The 16,884-nt window shown below is 41.1% G+C and overlaps 1 protein-coding gene across 4 annotated transcripts in view; it reads right to left on the reverse strand.

The window, feature by feature from the left end:
• The window catches only part of dennd2b (DENN domain containing 2B), a 48,771-nt gene that overhangs the window by 15,664 nt on the left and 16,223 nt on the right, over nt 1–16,884 (reverse strand). For 2 of the 4 annotated variants that reach the window (XM_080458185.1, XM_080458186.1), the window contains 10 exons: nt 15,127–15,228; nt 9,126–10,394; nt 7,287–7,432; nt 3,909–4,030; nt 2,544–2,756; nt 2,027–2,123; nt 1,825–1,869; nt 1,520–1,704; nt 812–921; nt 216–285 (listed from right to left, as the gene is read on the reverse strand). In XM_080458185.1, coding sequence (XP_080314311.1) covers nt 216–285; nt 812–921; nt 1,520–1,704; nt 1,825–1,869; nt 2,027–2,123; nt 2,544–2,756; nt 3,909–4,030; nt 7,287–7,432; nt 9,126–10,394; nt 15,127–15,203 — 2,334 coding nt within the window. In that variant the 5' untranslated portion in view covers nt 15,204–15,228. Of the gene's footprint in view, nt 1–215; nt 286–811; nt 922–1,519; nt 1,705–1,824; nt 1,870–2,026; nt 2,124–2,543; nt 2,757–3,908; nt 4,031–7,286; nt 7,433–9,125; nt 10,395–10,840; nt 11,101–15,126; nt 15,229–16,884 lie in introns of those variants that run through there. The other 2 variants (XM_080458187.1, XM_080458188.1) reach the window with 2 other exon arrangements.

Below are 16,884 nucleotides of genomic sequence, written 5' to 3' on the forward strand. Positions count from 1 at the left end.
TTCTTTCTGTATTTTATTAAACTAATGCCGAGGTCATGTGTCGTTTTTTTTTGTGTGGTGATTTTCCTGTCGCCAATCTGGATGGTCATGCAAGACATTAGCAGCGCCAAAGGAAAAGCACATTGCGTGCGCGGATAAAAACGTCTGTCACAACAAACAGGGCTCAGCGGGCTGTCAGCAGAGAGCAGAAGACAGGGAGCTGAACAGTGGCTTACCAGCAGGCGTCTGCAGTACCCAAACCTCCTGCTGCCGTCCTCTCCAGTCAGCATGAAGGAGAAGGTCTCGCTGTAGCCAAAACCAAATTCAAACACAAGAAAATCAACACGATGACAAAATGACATGTGGTCAACACTCGCATGCATTGAAGAAAAGGTGTGTTAATAAAAACCTGCAAAACACATTTAAGTGAGTGTGGATATCTTTTACAATCAAAGAGTACAGACGAGTAGACAAACAAATTTCATTGTGCATGATGGTGTTAATCGTTAAAGTGATGAAAAGATCAAATTCGCACAAAGAGGTATGCCTCTTCAGGTTTTCAAAACACAGCACGTCTTATCCCAGATGAACAATTATTCCACCATTTTCATTTCTACTTTGATTCCAATGACAAAAAAAACCCCACTGATTTCACACAAAAAGGCCAAATCTTCTAAATTCAAGAAGTATGCAGAATGTGTAACCTGTGAGTGGCTTTAGAGAAATTTTCCAGAGTAAGAAACTCCCTGGAGTTACTGCTTCTGTGTTTTGTAGCGTTCCAACACACAAACAACTTTAATGAGTTTGCCACTTTGTGGAAGATCAGCTGTACCTGGTGTACTCCGAGACGGGACTCCAGTCTTTCGCATCTGGAAAACAGAACTGAGGGATGGCTTTCAGCCTCTGCTCTGCTTCCCTCATCTGCTTAGTGGGTCTCTCCAGCTGCGAAAAAAGAGGAAATACATGATCCATTTTTATGAAAAAATATAAAAGACCCAATGAATGTCTGTGTGAGCAGCAAATGACCAGACTAACGTTTCTCCCATACAAGGTTAAACCTTTGGCCCCTCCAGCCCTCATTAACAAAACAACTGACTGAGTGTTTCCCTGGTTGGCACAGAAGCAGATCTCCCAAAGGACACTTCAACAGAACCAAACAACTTAAAATATCATTTGGAATAACAAAAAACATGTCCAGCTCACATGAATGGATACTGAATATTTTTAACATGTATCTTCTATAATTATCTATGACAAATATTCTACTAGTAGTGGCATTAATAGCAGTAATGCAGGCTGCAGCAAAAATAAAATTACAAACAGTAATTTGAGAAAAAAATAAGAAACGCTGGAAGACAATCAATGGTGATTTGTAATTACTGAAAGAAAACACTTGAAATCCCGTAGAGGACCTTCAAAGCATTTAGGGGCACTGACATACTCGACGTGTTTATTTGGCTATTTGCTTCATGAGAAAATAACTCAGTCATCCAGGACTCTCCGTGTATGAGACGGACTCACTTAGGATTTTTACAGTTACCTTGGGGAATTGGTAGGTGACCTCAGGAGAGTAGGAGTTTTTGCTGGGTTTCTTTTTCAGAGAAACAACCACAAAGTACTCGAAGAGTTCTCTCTCCTGCCACTCGATGAGCTGCAGCTCCAGCGTTCGGTAGCTTGGGGCTCGTCGAAGGATGGACTGCAGTTTCAGTAACCGCTGGGTGTGAGCTGTGGCGGGAAAACAAAGATAATTCTCACAAATGCTACTAGCACAGTAGAAAAGTCTCAACTTTGAATGAATACCAGTGCAGAATCTCATCATGGCCTATGGAAGCTGTGGCCGCTCACCTTTGAACCTGTCGTCAGAGTCACTCTCACTCTCACTGTTGTCATCTGGAGGCAGACATCAGAGAGGGAAGCAAGGATTTTACAGATCAGAGGGTATTTTGTCATGAGTACAACACAGTGAGAAATCTATGTGGGTGGCTGGGACACAAATATTTACACACTTATCTAGCCAGTGGATAAAGGGCACCCAGAAAAGCCTTACCTCTCAGAGAAGCAGTCTCAACATTGGACATGGACAGCTTCTTCAGCCTCTTCTTCCCACGTTTAGTGCAGTAAATGGAGTTGATCCTCTGGACCAGCTGTAAACAGAGGAAAGAGGAAACTCTGTGAAGAGGCTGATGGTTTGTTTCTTTTCATCTTAAGCATAGAGGAAGCTGGAGTGTACCTGGCCAAATGTAACAGCATGATATTTTGTGCTCTTGCATTAATGGTCAGCAAAAAAAAAAAAAAAACACGAGTGAAAAGCTTCAGGGAAAGTTCTTGAGAAAAGGCACCATGAGGTCTAAAATCCACACAGTAATTACACGCATCAAGGTACTGTAGTCCAATATACATCTTTTCCAAACTGAGGAATTACAAGTGATCCGGAGCTGCTCTGACTTTGACTGGGTCCCAGCAGAAACCCGAGCCGGTCGGCGTAGCGGGAACGGAAAGAGAACAAAGTCGGGGCTCTGCGAGGACTTAGAGCAGGTGTTTGTGTAGGATCTGGCAGTGTGTACCTTGGGGATCCTCCAGTGCCTGTGTGAGGCCAGGGTATCACTGGCGCTACAGAGGCTATCATCCAGCAGGCTGCACGGTGATGACACACCGATCTGGGGAAGAAGCAACATTTCGTCGTGGCTGTAGCGCTTGGACAACTGGGACATTCGGTGACTCTTACGATCACACGGACCAGGAAGACGAAGGGACTGGCTACTGGGTTTGGACGGCAACTAGTCACAAACGAAAAAGCAGATATATATTTGGTACATTTCATCAAGTAGTGAACAGTTTTACATCTCAGTTCATAATAGTTTTCATTCTCAGCAGCGGTTTCTGCTCAAGACTTCCTGGACTCAAAATACTTGCTACGCTTAAAGTTTTCACCAGTAATGTTCCTTACGTCAATGACTTCCCAGTGCTTATTTTGTAATATCTACATTAGGTTATTTCTAATGTAAAAATTGACATAAAATTATTTTAACACGACGACCACTGGATGGCTTTGATACTGACACAGTCACATATTATTTTTAGAAGTTAAGTCTGCCGTGTCATGTTTATTCCATTAACTGTTAGAAGAAGACCAAGTTAACGATTAAAATAATTTTCCTGTGAACAGAACATATTAGCATTCCTCACACTGTGGTTGACAAAATATCTATCGATTGCTTAGCTTCTCCGTTAAAACATTGTTTTGATATTGTCAACTCGAAGCTCTACTGTATCTTTTCTATTGAGTCACCGAGTTACCGAGCCAGATAGTCTGATAGTTCGACAGCTAGAAAGACATTGGTCGTCACATCAGTGCAAAATACTCAAGAATTCAATCTGTAATTAGATGCAACAATACAACCTGAAGATAGTCTGTGCTAATCTGGGTATGCACTCATCAAACAGAGACTGGAGATTTTGATGATCGTCACACAATTTTCTCTGCAATCTGAACAAAGTGGGCTAACTTTGATTTTACCCATAAGGACATTCTCAAGCCATGCAGTCATATCCTATTTAATTAATACTTAATATTTTCTATTATACTTGCTTTAATCTATTTTGGTGTAATTTGCTGAAATATCCAGACAAGCTGGTAAAGGAGTGGTTGCAGGAGCATTAGATCAAACTTGTTTTTACAAATGACTTCTGAGACGTTCCACCTTTTCTTTCAGGAGACAAGTGCTTCAGCACTGAATTGAGGAAGCTGTGTGTCCAGATGGGCCTTTCTGTGACTATCACCAGGTCTAAACATGTCAAACTGTTTCCTGTCATGGCACAAATGAGGTGAGGGATTCTTTAAAAGATCTTATCCAGGACCCTGCAGTGACAGCCAGGGAGGTATGCTCACAGGAAAACGTAGCTGTTGTGTTCACTGCAGGAAGACTCACCTGAGGTGGAGAGTTCAGCTTCCTGTCCATGGTGGTCCACGATCTGCTGCTCTCTGACTGACAAGACTTACGACCGAAACTTCTTCGCTTCAGGTCAACATCCTCGTACGGATTCTCCTTCTCTGCAGGGAAGAAGTGAGTATTCAGTCAAGATCAAATCATCAGTAAAGCTCGCAACAACTTGTGGACAGAGGCGGTTTTTTTTGACAGAAAATAGATGAATCTGTGGGGTCAAAGAGGGTAATCGTGGGGTAGCAAAGGGTGTCAAGGGCATAATACAGCCTCCCTAAGCTAGTTTAAAAAGAGATGAGTCATGAAAGGTAAGTCAAAGGTCATTCCCAGCTGCTTCAAGTGAACTCCCTATTTTCAAAACAGTTGCTGTTGGCAGGCGGCCCTGCAGGCCCCGGCGGTCCAACCTCAAGCCTCTGGACACTGGTGGTGAGTCACTGTCCAGGCATGCAAACAGTGAGGGATGAAGAAGAGGATCATTTTCTTACAATGCTGGCAATTACAGACTTGATATGTATTATAAGATTTTCGAAACCCTTTTACCACTTCTTTTTTAACTGAACATCATTATACATTTTGTGTGAGTTTACATAATTATATTGATGTTTTATAACCTAAATGCATTGGGACCAAATGGTATTACTTCTTTATAGATGCGCTTCAGTCAATATATGAGGGCAGAAAGGAGAGAAAGGGGACGTTACAGGGCATTGTGCAGCTCTCACTGATGTCACCTGGCAAACGACCAACTTCAATAAAGAGAGAACTTGTGTAACACCACAGTCCATGTCTATTCAGACATGTGCTCTGAGAATAGCTTTTTGGCAGGGTCTGTAAAAGGTTGTGAGAAAGAGGAGAAACCACAGCGAAGAATAAGAACAGAGCCAGATGGTGTCGAAATGCATGAAAGGAAACTTTTAAAAGAAAGAAAATCTGTGTTATCTGTCGGTAGAAATTGAAAAGAAAAAAAGCATTTCTTTTTTCATATTAGTTATTAGAGCAAAACCCAACGACCTCTGCTTCTCTAACATTGAGAAAGTGTTTTTTATTTTTTTTTACCTGTAAGATTAATATTGGAAGAGACTATTTTTAAGGTAATAATTGGACCAGTACGCACCTACTCATGCACACATGCGTGACTAGAAAATGCTTACTGCTGGGATTTTTACAGCGTTATGTTGTGTCACACAGTAAATTAGCTCGGTGGAGTTATTTTCTGTGCATCGTTAAAACCGAGGAGGGCTTCGTCTGCACCCACATTGTGCTGCTGCGCCATTAAACTGAAGCAATACTGAAATGAGAGCCTGCTGGGAAAATGATATGTCTGTAGAGCTTCTTATGTACTGGAGGGTACTAATCTACTCCTCTGATTACAAACATCCAGATCCCTCTTTAACACACTCCCAGACACACAGTATTATATATGGAGTGGACACACCTCAGCGGCACACTGTGATTGTACATTTTTGTGTGTACAATGGGCTTTCTGGGCGGGGTGAGGCACAGAACAAACTCTAGCAACAACGGTAGTATCAGCTTCCCCGGTGGAGTGGAGACTGCGTTGACACTGCTGAACAAATCATGGCTTAAAGAAAAATAGGCAAAAGTGGAAAAACCGGCTACAGCTTTGTATTAATATCTGGCATTGCTGAAGTGCATCCAGCACACAGGTAGACAGTTAATGGCCACAATGAGGAATGTGCTTTACTTAAATAATCTTTTGCATCAAAAAAAAGCAGGTCCATAAGTTCATAATTGTATGTAGTTGTCTAGGTGCAATTTTCTAATTACTCATTGCATGCATCAGACATTTTCTCAGGTGCGTTCATGAGAGTGAGCGCAGACAGTTGAATCATGCTGTCACGGGGGCACAAAGTGTGATTCATAGACTTGTAAATGTATCACTCATTGGGACTCCATTTATCGACTGCACCCACTTGGTATTGCCATCATTTGTGCTATTGAAAACACCCTGTAGCACAGGTTACAGTTGACTCACAGTCATAGTTAAACATCTGACATTGAGTACAGGTGGAGGAAACCAGGATGAGTCAAGCAGGACAAGATGTCTATGTGGGGTTTTTTAGGGGCTTTGTGGTTTTTCTGGATACTTGTTATAACAGGCAACCTTAAAAGACAAATTTCCTGCTCCCCCGTCTGCTTCTTGAATGTATCATCTGTCCTGCCATAGAAGAAATCCATCATCCTGCTCAAATGGAAGCTCCCTTTTAAAGATTCTGTTGTTTTGAATAAAGATTGGCAAGTGAACGTCTCCTCACAGCAAACGTTACATTCAGTGTTGGATGAACAATGAGGACTTTGTTGGAGTTGGAAAAAATAAATCTTTCATGTCCTGATGCTCTTTCAGAGACTAAAACACACCCTCAGTGAAGAAAATGGGCTCAAAGACTACGCATGACCTCAGAATTGATCCTTCAATACATAAATAAAAAATAATTGATATTTATTGCCAAAAACGAATGCATTATTATAATTATACAGTCATACTGAATGATACATGTTTTGTTTTTTAAATCCTGCCCTCACTTGTGCATGCGTGAGAGCTTTTCATAAAATGTATTTCAGCGTGTAAAACTTTTAACTTCTACTGGAATCCAGACTTTGTCGTGGGCCTGTACTCACACTGACACACATTTTCACTCCATTAAGTCGGCACCAAGGGAACTGCCAACAGAACTGGGCAGAAGGCCTGGGGTCATTCGCTAGTGGAAAGGAATTTGGCTCTTCAGCATGTACAGAATTTCATACACGACTTATCTCACAGAGGATGTGATTGAGTTGGTTGAAAGTGAGGGCCATAACACCAAGAGAGAAAATATGACGCTCCCTCGTAAAAATTCAGCACGCAAATGAAGAATTAAACAATGATCCTTTTCAATAAATCCTAGAATCAGACTAAAGTCTCAGAAAAAATGGCCTTCTTTATTTTTTACAATAAAATGTAACCTAAGCCACGTGGCATCCATTAATCTGATGGTGAAGTTGATTGAAATTCACTTTTTCAACATGATTCGGATACAGGAAGAAGAGCCATTACAGTCTGAGTACATTTATTAATGTTTCACATACCGCTCATTAAAATATCTGCCGGCTTCTATAAAGGGCCTTTATGAGCTACTTATTACACTTATACACTTTTTATGTATTTACTGTAACCATAAAAACCATAAAATTATTGTTACCTTACAATAAGATAATACAATAGCTAATGTAACATAAGGTGATATCTATTTTCTCCTGTTTAAATGCTCCTTTATTCATTCTGAACTGAAAGAATCAGACAGAAACCGTCTAAATGAAGGCCATACTTGTTTTCAAAGTTTTTGGAACCCTGCCGAGCATGCTTACCTACTATGTCCTCATAGGCATTCTCCTCTAAAGTGCTTTTGGAATTGGGTCGACTCCGCGTCTCTGCGGTCAGTGTGCCGTTCTCCGTGGGCGAGGACGGATACGAAGACGGCAAGCTGGCAGCATCCTCTGACTCGCACGACTGTCTGGAAAGAAAAGACACACGTTAATGAAAACAGGAAGATCACAGATTTTTTTTTTTTTTTTTTTTTAAGCCTCAGCGCCCAACAGATCAAAGAGTAATAGATAAACTACAGATGTCAATAAAACAATTAAACGGACAGTTTTATTTCCTACATTTGCTGTAAACAGAACAAAAAACTGAACAGATGGCAAAGATACTCCTACTGTTTATAAACACATGTCCGAATCATTAGGTCTTCCCTCAATGACGTTACACCACAAGTATCACTAATAAAACAAAACCCACAGAAACATGATCATCGCCGTGGTCCAATTACAAGGAAATTCCAGATATTTCACAAGTAAATATGCAGATATCTTACTATTTCTGTCAGGCACACATCACATGTCAAAGCACTGCACACACTGTTAGCTGAGCTGCATGCCTACAGAGATCTACTGGACGGTCGTGTCGCACCATCAACAGCTTGTGGCTTTTAGGCCTGGTCTGAAATTGCTCCAGCCACAGGAATGTTAAACACAGAGTCCAAGGGACGAAAGTTTCAGGATTTTATGCCTGCTTGACACAGAGACGATCTAAAGAGGCCCCACCCTCGCAACCAGAACCCCAAGAGCTATACATTAACAATGGTTAAAAAGAACGGAACAAACAGTGCCTTTAGTGTATTAACATGTGGACGTCTTTCTTCTTTCCAAGATAAACTTCCAGATCTTTTTTTTATGGACCTGCATGAATTTCTGGAAAGGATCTGCCATATCACAGGTTCTGTAAACTATCATAAATCATCTATTTTTAGTGCGAGAACTTTTCTTCCAAACCAAAAAGGCATTTACTGTACGGTAAAATCCACGAACTGAAAAGGACAAAAAGCAGCACTTTACAAAAACAACACAATGCCTTTCATGTAAGCCTAGAATTCTGTAGATTTCCATGTTATCCATCTCCTATTTTGCGTTTTTAAATCAAGTGTCACAGGGCACTGGAGCCTATATCCCAGCTGACTATGGGTAAAGGCAGGATACAGCCCAGACAGGCTGAAAGAAAGACGTAGAAACGTTCACAAACAATTTAGAGTCAACGGCTTCAAATGTATGTGCTTTTGGATTGCGGGAAGAAACTGGAGCGTCCAGATAAAAATTACACACACACACACACACACACACACACACACACACACACACACACACACACACACACACACACACACACACACACACACAGGTAGAGAATGCAGGTCCCATAAGTTCAACCTGGACTCAAATCAGAGAAATTCTTGCTATGAGGCAATCACTGTGTAGCCCATGATATTGATGCTATTTAATATTTAACCTATATTTGATTGCAAAAACCACTCCAGTATATACAATAGGCCATTATACATTTACAGTAAAAGACAGTAACGCAATGACAAAAAGCCCAAATTTGGGGTTGAACTTATCACAATCAACCAAAAGAGATCCCGACAAAGGACCACAAACTATTCACAGCAGCATTGAAAGTTTTTCCATTTCCAGATGCAGTTGCACCTCCAGCACATGCTTTTTACTGAGGTAGATTCTAGAGAAACGCCATAAATGTTTTATTGCGTGAGAATGGAGAACACAAACAGCTCACTATACTGGAGCTGGTCAGCAGAGGCACGGTGAATGTTCATACAAGTGATACGAGAGGATAGCTGAATATTTCTATCTCACCTGTCATGGATTTTTATGGGGGTGCTGCCCTCGGCCTTTGCAGTTCGTGTCATGCCAGGAGCAGGGGTGGAGGGCAGTGGCGGGGGCGACTCAGAGGCTCGGTCTGGAGGTAATCCATTGGCTTGCGTCTGGTCCTGCTTGGCGTCATATTCAAAAGTGCGTTTGGGTTTGGGTAAGGGGTTAACTGGTGTGCCAACAGAAGCTTGCTGGCTGGGGGGCTCTGGGCTTTCAGACCTGGCTGAGCTCACACTAAACCTCTGTCTCAGTTTAGAGAGCTTGTCGGGCACCAAAACAGCATCCGGTTCAGTGGTCACTGAGCAAATGCTGCTGCGCTTACTGGTGCATGTACTGTCCAGGTCGTCACCTATCACAAAGGATCTTTGTCTCATCTTGTCTGGAGCATAGCAGTTACTCAAGTAACGTGGAGGGGGAGGACTAGGGTTCTCCTTCAGGGCTTGCTCAATCTTTTGTATCCGGTTGAGAACTGCTGACGTCTCTTTACGAGCAGACAGGGAACGCACAAATGTTCCCGATGACTCTGCCTTGCCAATCCTCTTCTGGAACCGACCGATACCATCCTTGCCTGGAACTCTTTCCTCTTCTTCCGCCTCTGTGTAAGAGCATTCAGAGAACGCTGTGCTCATCCTGCGAACGCCCTTAAAGTCAAAAGTCTTCTCACTACAGGGCGAGGAAAGCAGGCTCGGGCAGCCCTCGCTACCTCCAACACGCTCTCCTCCTCTTTTGTCCAGACACAAGCTCATCCTAGGCAGAGAGACTCTCCTGCACTCCCATTCTGAGATCTTTTTGCGGATAGTGGCTGGGGGGACACCTGTCACCGTACGGGTCAAGGAGAAGGTGCGTTTGTGGCCTTGGTTAGACGATGGTCCCAGAGAGAGCGTGCTCCAACTCAAAGGTCGACCATTTACTCCTGCAGAGGGATCCCCGTGTTTCTCCGTATGCGTCTGCGCGGTCTGATCTTCACGACACAGCTTACTTTGAGCTGGAGGCTTATAGATGGAGAGCCTGTTGTCCAGGCAGCTGATGCTCCTTGACTTGATGAGACGCCCTTGCGAGTAAGGGTCTTCCGTGAGAGACGCAGCAGTGGAAAGGCTAGCTGTCTTGCTTTTCCATCCAGAGCGTAGCAGGAACCTGCCGTCGGTCCTGACGTACCGACTCTGTTTTCCAGAGTTCTCGTCGCTCTGCAGGAGGGGCTGCTGGCTTTGTCCCAGGCTGGCAGAGAGAGCAGGACAGGGAGATGTAGACTGGCACCTGAAACAAGAAAGAGAAGTGTGAAATGTTCACAGAAATGCAAACTCAAAACACAATCTTTCAGAGGATTTTTAAAACAAAAAAGGTGAGTTGTAAGTGCTGCCAGCCAAGTCCACTCAACTCTATGGCATAAGGGTAACAGAAACTCAATCTGGAACAGATGGGCAAAAACTGTAAAAATAAGAAAAATAAAAAATCAGCTGAAAGGTTTAAATTAATTTTCAAGATCAAAGACAGAATGAAAACCTGAGCCTCATTTTTAGAAAAACCACAGGAAAGTATTCTGCCTTTGGCAGAATGAGACTCAGATAAAGGCCAAAGGAAATACAGACTACATTAAAATGCCACTGTGGATTTTTCCACATGATCAAAAATAAGTTGAGAAGAATCAATGCAGACCTCACAGACAGCGGTGTGCCAGATCAAATTTATTACTGCACCCTTACCTGTACGAGCCTCACTAGTTATCTCTGGTCCTCAAAGCCTTTTCTGATCTTTGCTGAGTGATACTAAGTGCTGCTGTAGTCCCATGATCACTGCTGACTCTCACATCGTTGACCACACATACATATTTTCTCACGGCGTTCACCCCCTTTAAGATTTCCACAGAAAGGAAAAGTTTCCACGTAAATCCAGGTCGCTCCACTACTCACGGTTTATCACGAACATCATCATTACTTGGCCGATGACTAACTCCTGTGAAAGTGGAGAGCTGAGAGATCTGATGTCACAGCCATGGCAAGAATAACAAGCGTTATGGGAGGAGGGAGAGGGCTGTGGACTGTGATCCAACACTGCAGGTCGGGACAGATCCAGCTTCACACCTATTTGCCCTTCCCTGGTTTCATTCTTCCTGCTCCAGGGTGGAGAGACTTTTACAACAGCTACATGCCTGCAAGCTGCAAGCATGATGGATGTATCTTATCTTTCTTGCATGAGAGGTATAGGAGTAAATTTAAGACAACAACTCACATATAAGGAACTCACAAAAACGTGTGTATATATACACACGAAAGATCTGCCATCAGAAATTGTACTTTCTTTAAACACACTAGATTGTATGATCTCTGTTTCATCTAGAAGAATAATTCAAAGCAGTATCTGTAGTCAATAGTTTATACTAAAATTTACTATACTGTACTGTATCACAACTATGCTGTCTAATAATGTTCATTGTTAGCTTATACAGCAGTTTTATCCCTCCAATAAAAACATAAACTGCAACTACAAATTATTTTGTTCAGGTGAAATTATTCAGTGTTGGTTAACTGCTCTAAATGTGAAACTGGGGGATATTATGTAAAGTGATGCCAGTATGAGAGAGAGAGAGACATAATCTGAATCTCATTAAAACAAACCTGCCTGCTTTACCATCAATATGATTACTTCTCAGAAGGACACGCACTTGTTTGTCTTGAGACAAATTGGACATTATGAATAACTATGATCATTAAATTGGAGAAGATAAAACCTATTAACCTATTTATTAATGTGTTGCAGTGAAAGGTTCTACTGAGCTGCTACCTTTCGCAGGAATCAACACAGCAAGGTATCACAACTTGCACCATAAACATGACTAGTTTTTAAACAAGTTGCCATTCCAGTCCCGATCAGGAATCAAACCAGTGTCCCCAACACTAAAGGTCAAGACTTATCCCGATGTGTGGGGTGACAAGTAAAAGTAATGCTTGAAAAGTATCACTCGACAGAAAATACTCTCTGAAAAGGATAAATGATGTCAAATGGACCAAAACAAAGTGCAAGAGCAAATGTATTACACTTTAAACCCACAATAACTCAATCAGACTACATGGTTTTGTGAATTAATATCGTCATTTCTGAGCGCTTTGACGTTACTCAGCAGTCAGCCCATGTACATGCAGTATTTTAGTGGGGAAACTATTAGAACTGGTCTGGCAAATGAAAATCATACTGGGTTCTTGGCAGAACTCCTAACTAAACTTCTGCCAGGGAGATGGACGACTGCAGGAAGCCAGGCGGCGAGCAGTGTCTGTTAAGTTAAATATCAATGGGAATGTTTTAGTAGCAACCGGACCAAACACTCAGAAATGAAATCCTAATACCACCAACAGCACAGTTTATTGAGTTAATTATGACCGTATGAGTTTTTGCTCTGGGGTTTTCCACTTTCCTTTTACTTTCATCGTTGGAACATGAGGGCGTTTTCATGCTCAACAATGTGACAATAAGCAGGCAATAACAAGATGATCCAAAAGAAATATTTACACTGGCAGCAAACTCCTTTGAGAATGTTTTGAAGAATCTGCGCATATGTTTAATTTGATATGCACAGGCCATGAGGATTATCATTAGATGTTTTATTAATGTATATATTATTATTATTACTACAAACATATATAAATTCTACTTGGCTGTTTGAAATGTTTATTTGATTAAAATTAGACATTTAACTTTACCACTTGCTCAATAAAACAAATTAAAGTACATACCTATATCTTTAATTTGTCCATATTGTGTAATTCTTGTTCCATATTGCTTTTGTTTGCTTTTTATAGTTGGTTACACATTTGATGATGATGATGATGTTGACGATGATGAATGAAGGAATGAATGAATATAATATTAAATACAAAAGTGGGTGTAGTCAACTGAAAAACTCCAAAAATCATCTTGAATACCTTACTGTATTAGAGTAAGAAGACACAGGCTGATATTATTCTATATGCTGTAGAATAAAATATAGACTACCCTATGAAAACATCTCAATTAGACATGAAAAGAAAACACAGGGAGATTTCTTTCTATTCTCTATTCTAGGCCTGGAGACCTTTCTGGGTTTCTGGAGGTCTGGTTAATGCTTGTGAAAATAAGCCCAGTTTACCCAGCTTCAGCTGGGCCGGCCACACATGCAGTACTGTACAAAGAGCCGCGTGCCAGTCACAACCTGGCCTCCGGCTTTCACTCAGGCTGTCAGGGCCTGTTAACCACAAGGCACTTCCTGTTACTGACCAGGATGGAGATGTGGAGAGAGCAAACTGGTCACAGAACAGTTCAACCAAAACACTCCAAGTTCAACATTTCCAAACTTCGCCAGTTGCTCCCACTTCTTAATGTAGTGTGCAAACTTGAATGTTTTAGAAAGTCAAATAAAATAGGAGGACATGTAATGTTTGGGGACTTTTTCATGTATTAAACAATAACAGGAGTATGACTGCTCTCTCTGTCGCTTGGTGCTCAGCCAAAATGTTGTCAAAACATCTGACTTGGTTGCTTTTGACGGTTAATTATAATCTGTGTTGTATAAAAAGTATACTCAAAGGTCAAAATCAAAAGATGACCCTGTCTGTGTTAAGGGTTTAAATATAACCTTCCATTCTGTCACTGTGTTGCTACATGTTGCCATGTATGCCTCTTAAGGCTACATAGCTTGCTGTAGGTGTAATTTGTCCTTGAAAGTGATCCCTGGTTAGTTTCATTGTTTGGGGGTAACACATTGCGTAGCACAATCCAACTGTACAGTAAAGCCTCTCCACCTCTTGAAACTGGGATTTACAATCCATCTTTGACAGGTTTTATGAGCTTTACATGTGAACTTAACAGATCCTCAGGTAACACGACCTTAAGAGGCATCTTAAATGATCAGTTATTTTTACTGTAGGAATAGTTTGGTATTGTGATTACAGCCAAATGTATATAACAACTAGTCTGCAGTAAAATGCACGGGACACAGAACAAATAACTTCATCCTTCAAGAATTTCTCTCAAGGATTAATAAAGCATTTCTATTCTATTCGATTCTATTCGATTCTATTCGATTCTATTCTAAATTCACAGCAAAAAGACTCCAGTTTGATTATAAAGTGGGTGCGTTTCTATGAAGGGGTTTACATGTTCTTCCTGTGTGCAGGCTTTCTCCTGATGCTCTGGCTTCCTCCGAAAATACAAAGACAAGCTTACCTGGTTAATTGGTGTCCCTAAATTGGTCACAACAGTGTGAATGATTGTCCATCTCTCTATGTTATCCCTGTGAAGTACGAGCAAACTGCCCTATTCCAAAAAAATTTATTTTATCTGTATAATCATATTTGGTCATCATCACTGGATACCGCTGAACTGAAATGTTGGTGTGTAAGAGCTGTCTGGGACAATCAAAGCTACTTAGCACAAACTGGGAAACTGAGAATGAAACTGGGAAAGAAAAACAAAAAAAAAATTCAATGTGTCTTTGATCCATCCCTCTGGAACATTTCTAGTTTTTCATTAACGTGAACAAGAAAATTAGTATGACTATAAAACTGCCTAAATGTTGTGGTCCAATACTGTATAGAAAACTCTCTTAATAATTATGACAAACCTCTCTGACATATTTCACTGCAGGCAGTTGCAGACACGAAATGCCACTTTATACATTTCTAATTAACACCTATCAACACATTGGCACAATGTCAGCTCTCACCATACTAACATCATCTCAGTACTCACAGTTCAGAGCTCAATGAGGTCTTTGTCCAGGAAACAGGATTACATTTGCAAAAGTTTTAGTAGTATTGACACTCACAGTGGTTTTCCAATGAGCAAAGAAAATCAACCAGATCACAAATGAGAAGTTGTGGCGAGAGATGAATGAGCTGACTAAATACAGGACTTCTGTCTCTTTCAACATCCAGTCAGATGGATACTCATGTGGAAACTACCTGAGATTACTGGACGAGCGCATTGACTCACCCGCTCTGCCCCTGATGTCACTGACCTGTCGGGGATGTCCCGGGGAGTTTTACCCCCTCCTCCTCCTCGAGGAACAGCCTTTGAACTCTTGTTGGCAGTCATGTCTGTCTGCAGCCCGCCCGCTCACCTGATGGACAAACACAATGTGGAACATTTTCACAAAATCACAGCTGCAACAACTTCAGCAAACACAAAAACACAGGTGAATATTTCCAGTAGAGTTCTTCATAGGGTGACTGACTTATACAAAGAGGAAGCATCTAATGCTGTCATAAACATTGAAAATAATTTATAGATCAAACACCAGATAATCAGAATTCCTCTGAAACACAAAGAGGAAACAGGATCAAACGAAGAATCAAGGCTTAGTTGTAGTGTCAATGACTGAATGCAGTTTTCTGTAGCACTAAATTTGTTACATAGAATCACAGAGCAGATTATCGAAGCCCATGGGTTGTCAAAATGTGGAAGAGTTCAGATCAACAGGCAATAAAAAAAGCATAACTCCTCAGATGCTTTCCACTTTAAATGTGGTAAGTCTTTATATATTGCCTGCAACCTATGTGACTGTTCCACGTCTGGTTTTGCACTACATCTTTCTTTTCTATTTCAATTTGTCTCCATTTCAATTGCAACAAACTTTGTTTTAGAAATGTGTGATTTCTACAGGCCACATAGTGATGCAGTTGTTCGCACTATTGCCGCATTACAAGAGGGTTGTTGGATTATGTCCACGATTGGATTCTGTGTGAAGTTTGCATGTTCTCCCCAAGTGGGGGGGTTGTCTCCCAAAACATTGATTTAAGATGTAAATGGTGATCTGTAGCTTCGTGCGTGCGTCACTGTGTCTGAACTATGATAGCCTTTTAAACTGTTTTAAGATGTGTGTTGGTATGAATGGAAGGAAGACATGTGTGATAAGTTGGGGAGGGCGAGAATAGTATAGGCAGGGAGGGTGGGTTAGTGAAAGAAAAAAATACAATGAAATACTGCTTTGCGACAGAATTGCTCTTTATTTTGACTGTCTAACAATCCTGTTGTTTCGTTCTGTGCAAATCGCGATAAAAGAAATGATTTGAACCAAAAGGAAAAGGGCTCCAGTGCACCGGAACCCTGAATTGAATGAAGAGATATGATAGATGGATGAATGAATTCTTCCCAAAAAATGAAACGAAAAGCTTATGATAGAAAAAGGCATTACTCTGAACCCAAGTGGCTTCTGCTAAGAAGACCCACCCCAAACTACTGCTTTAGCCCACTCAGAACTGAAACAACATCCATTCAAGCATTACTGTAGTAATTACTATGACATAATGAGACAAAAAACGTTAAAAGATATTCAACAACAGGAATACTGTTGACCCTGAGTATATACTGTAAGTTTTAAACCATTGAATGAAGCACTGAATGTGGAAAAAAAGTTATTTACTAATATCTATAGCGCACTGATAAGTGTTGATTTGGGAATCTAATCAACCTGTTGGTCTTGAACAAGTGGAGTAGGCCAGAAGTGTATATACCTTTACACCACTCTCTCTTTGGATACAGTTGAACAGTGAGTGCTTTGAGATGACACTATCATTTTAAAGACTTGTGCTTTGAATGAAAAGCAGCATCTGGTGATCTGCTTCACAGATTGTTGCAGACGATTAAAAAGGAACTGAAGCAAAGAGGACTCACATCTCAAAGGGTTAAACCAGGAGTCTATTATTCTCAATCCCAGATGACTGAGCTCCTCCACTTCTTATAAAGGCTGGCTAGTAAAAAAAATCCTACCGTGTAC

Source organism: Lipophrys pholis, assembly GCF_963383615.2.
Source record: "Lipophrys pholis genome assembly, chromosome: 2".
NCBI lineage: Eukaryota > Metazoa > Chordata > Actinopteri > Blenniiformes > Blenniidae > Lipophrys > Lipophrys pholis.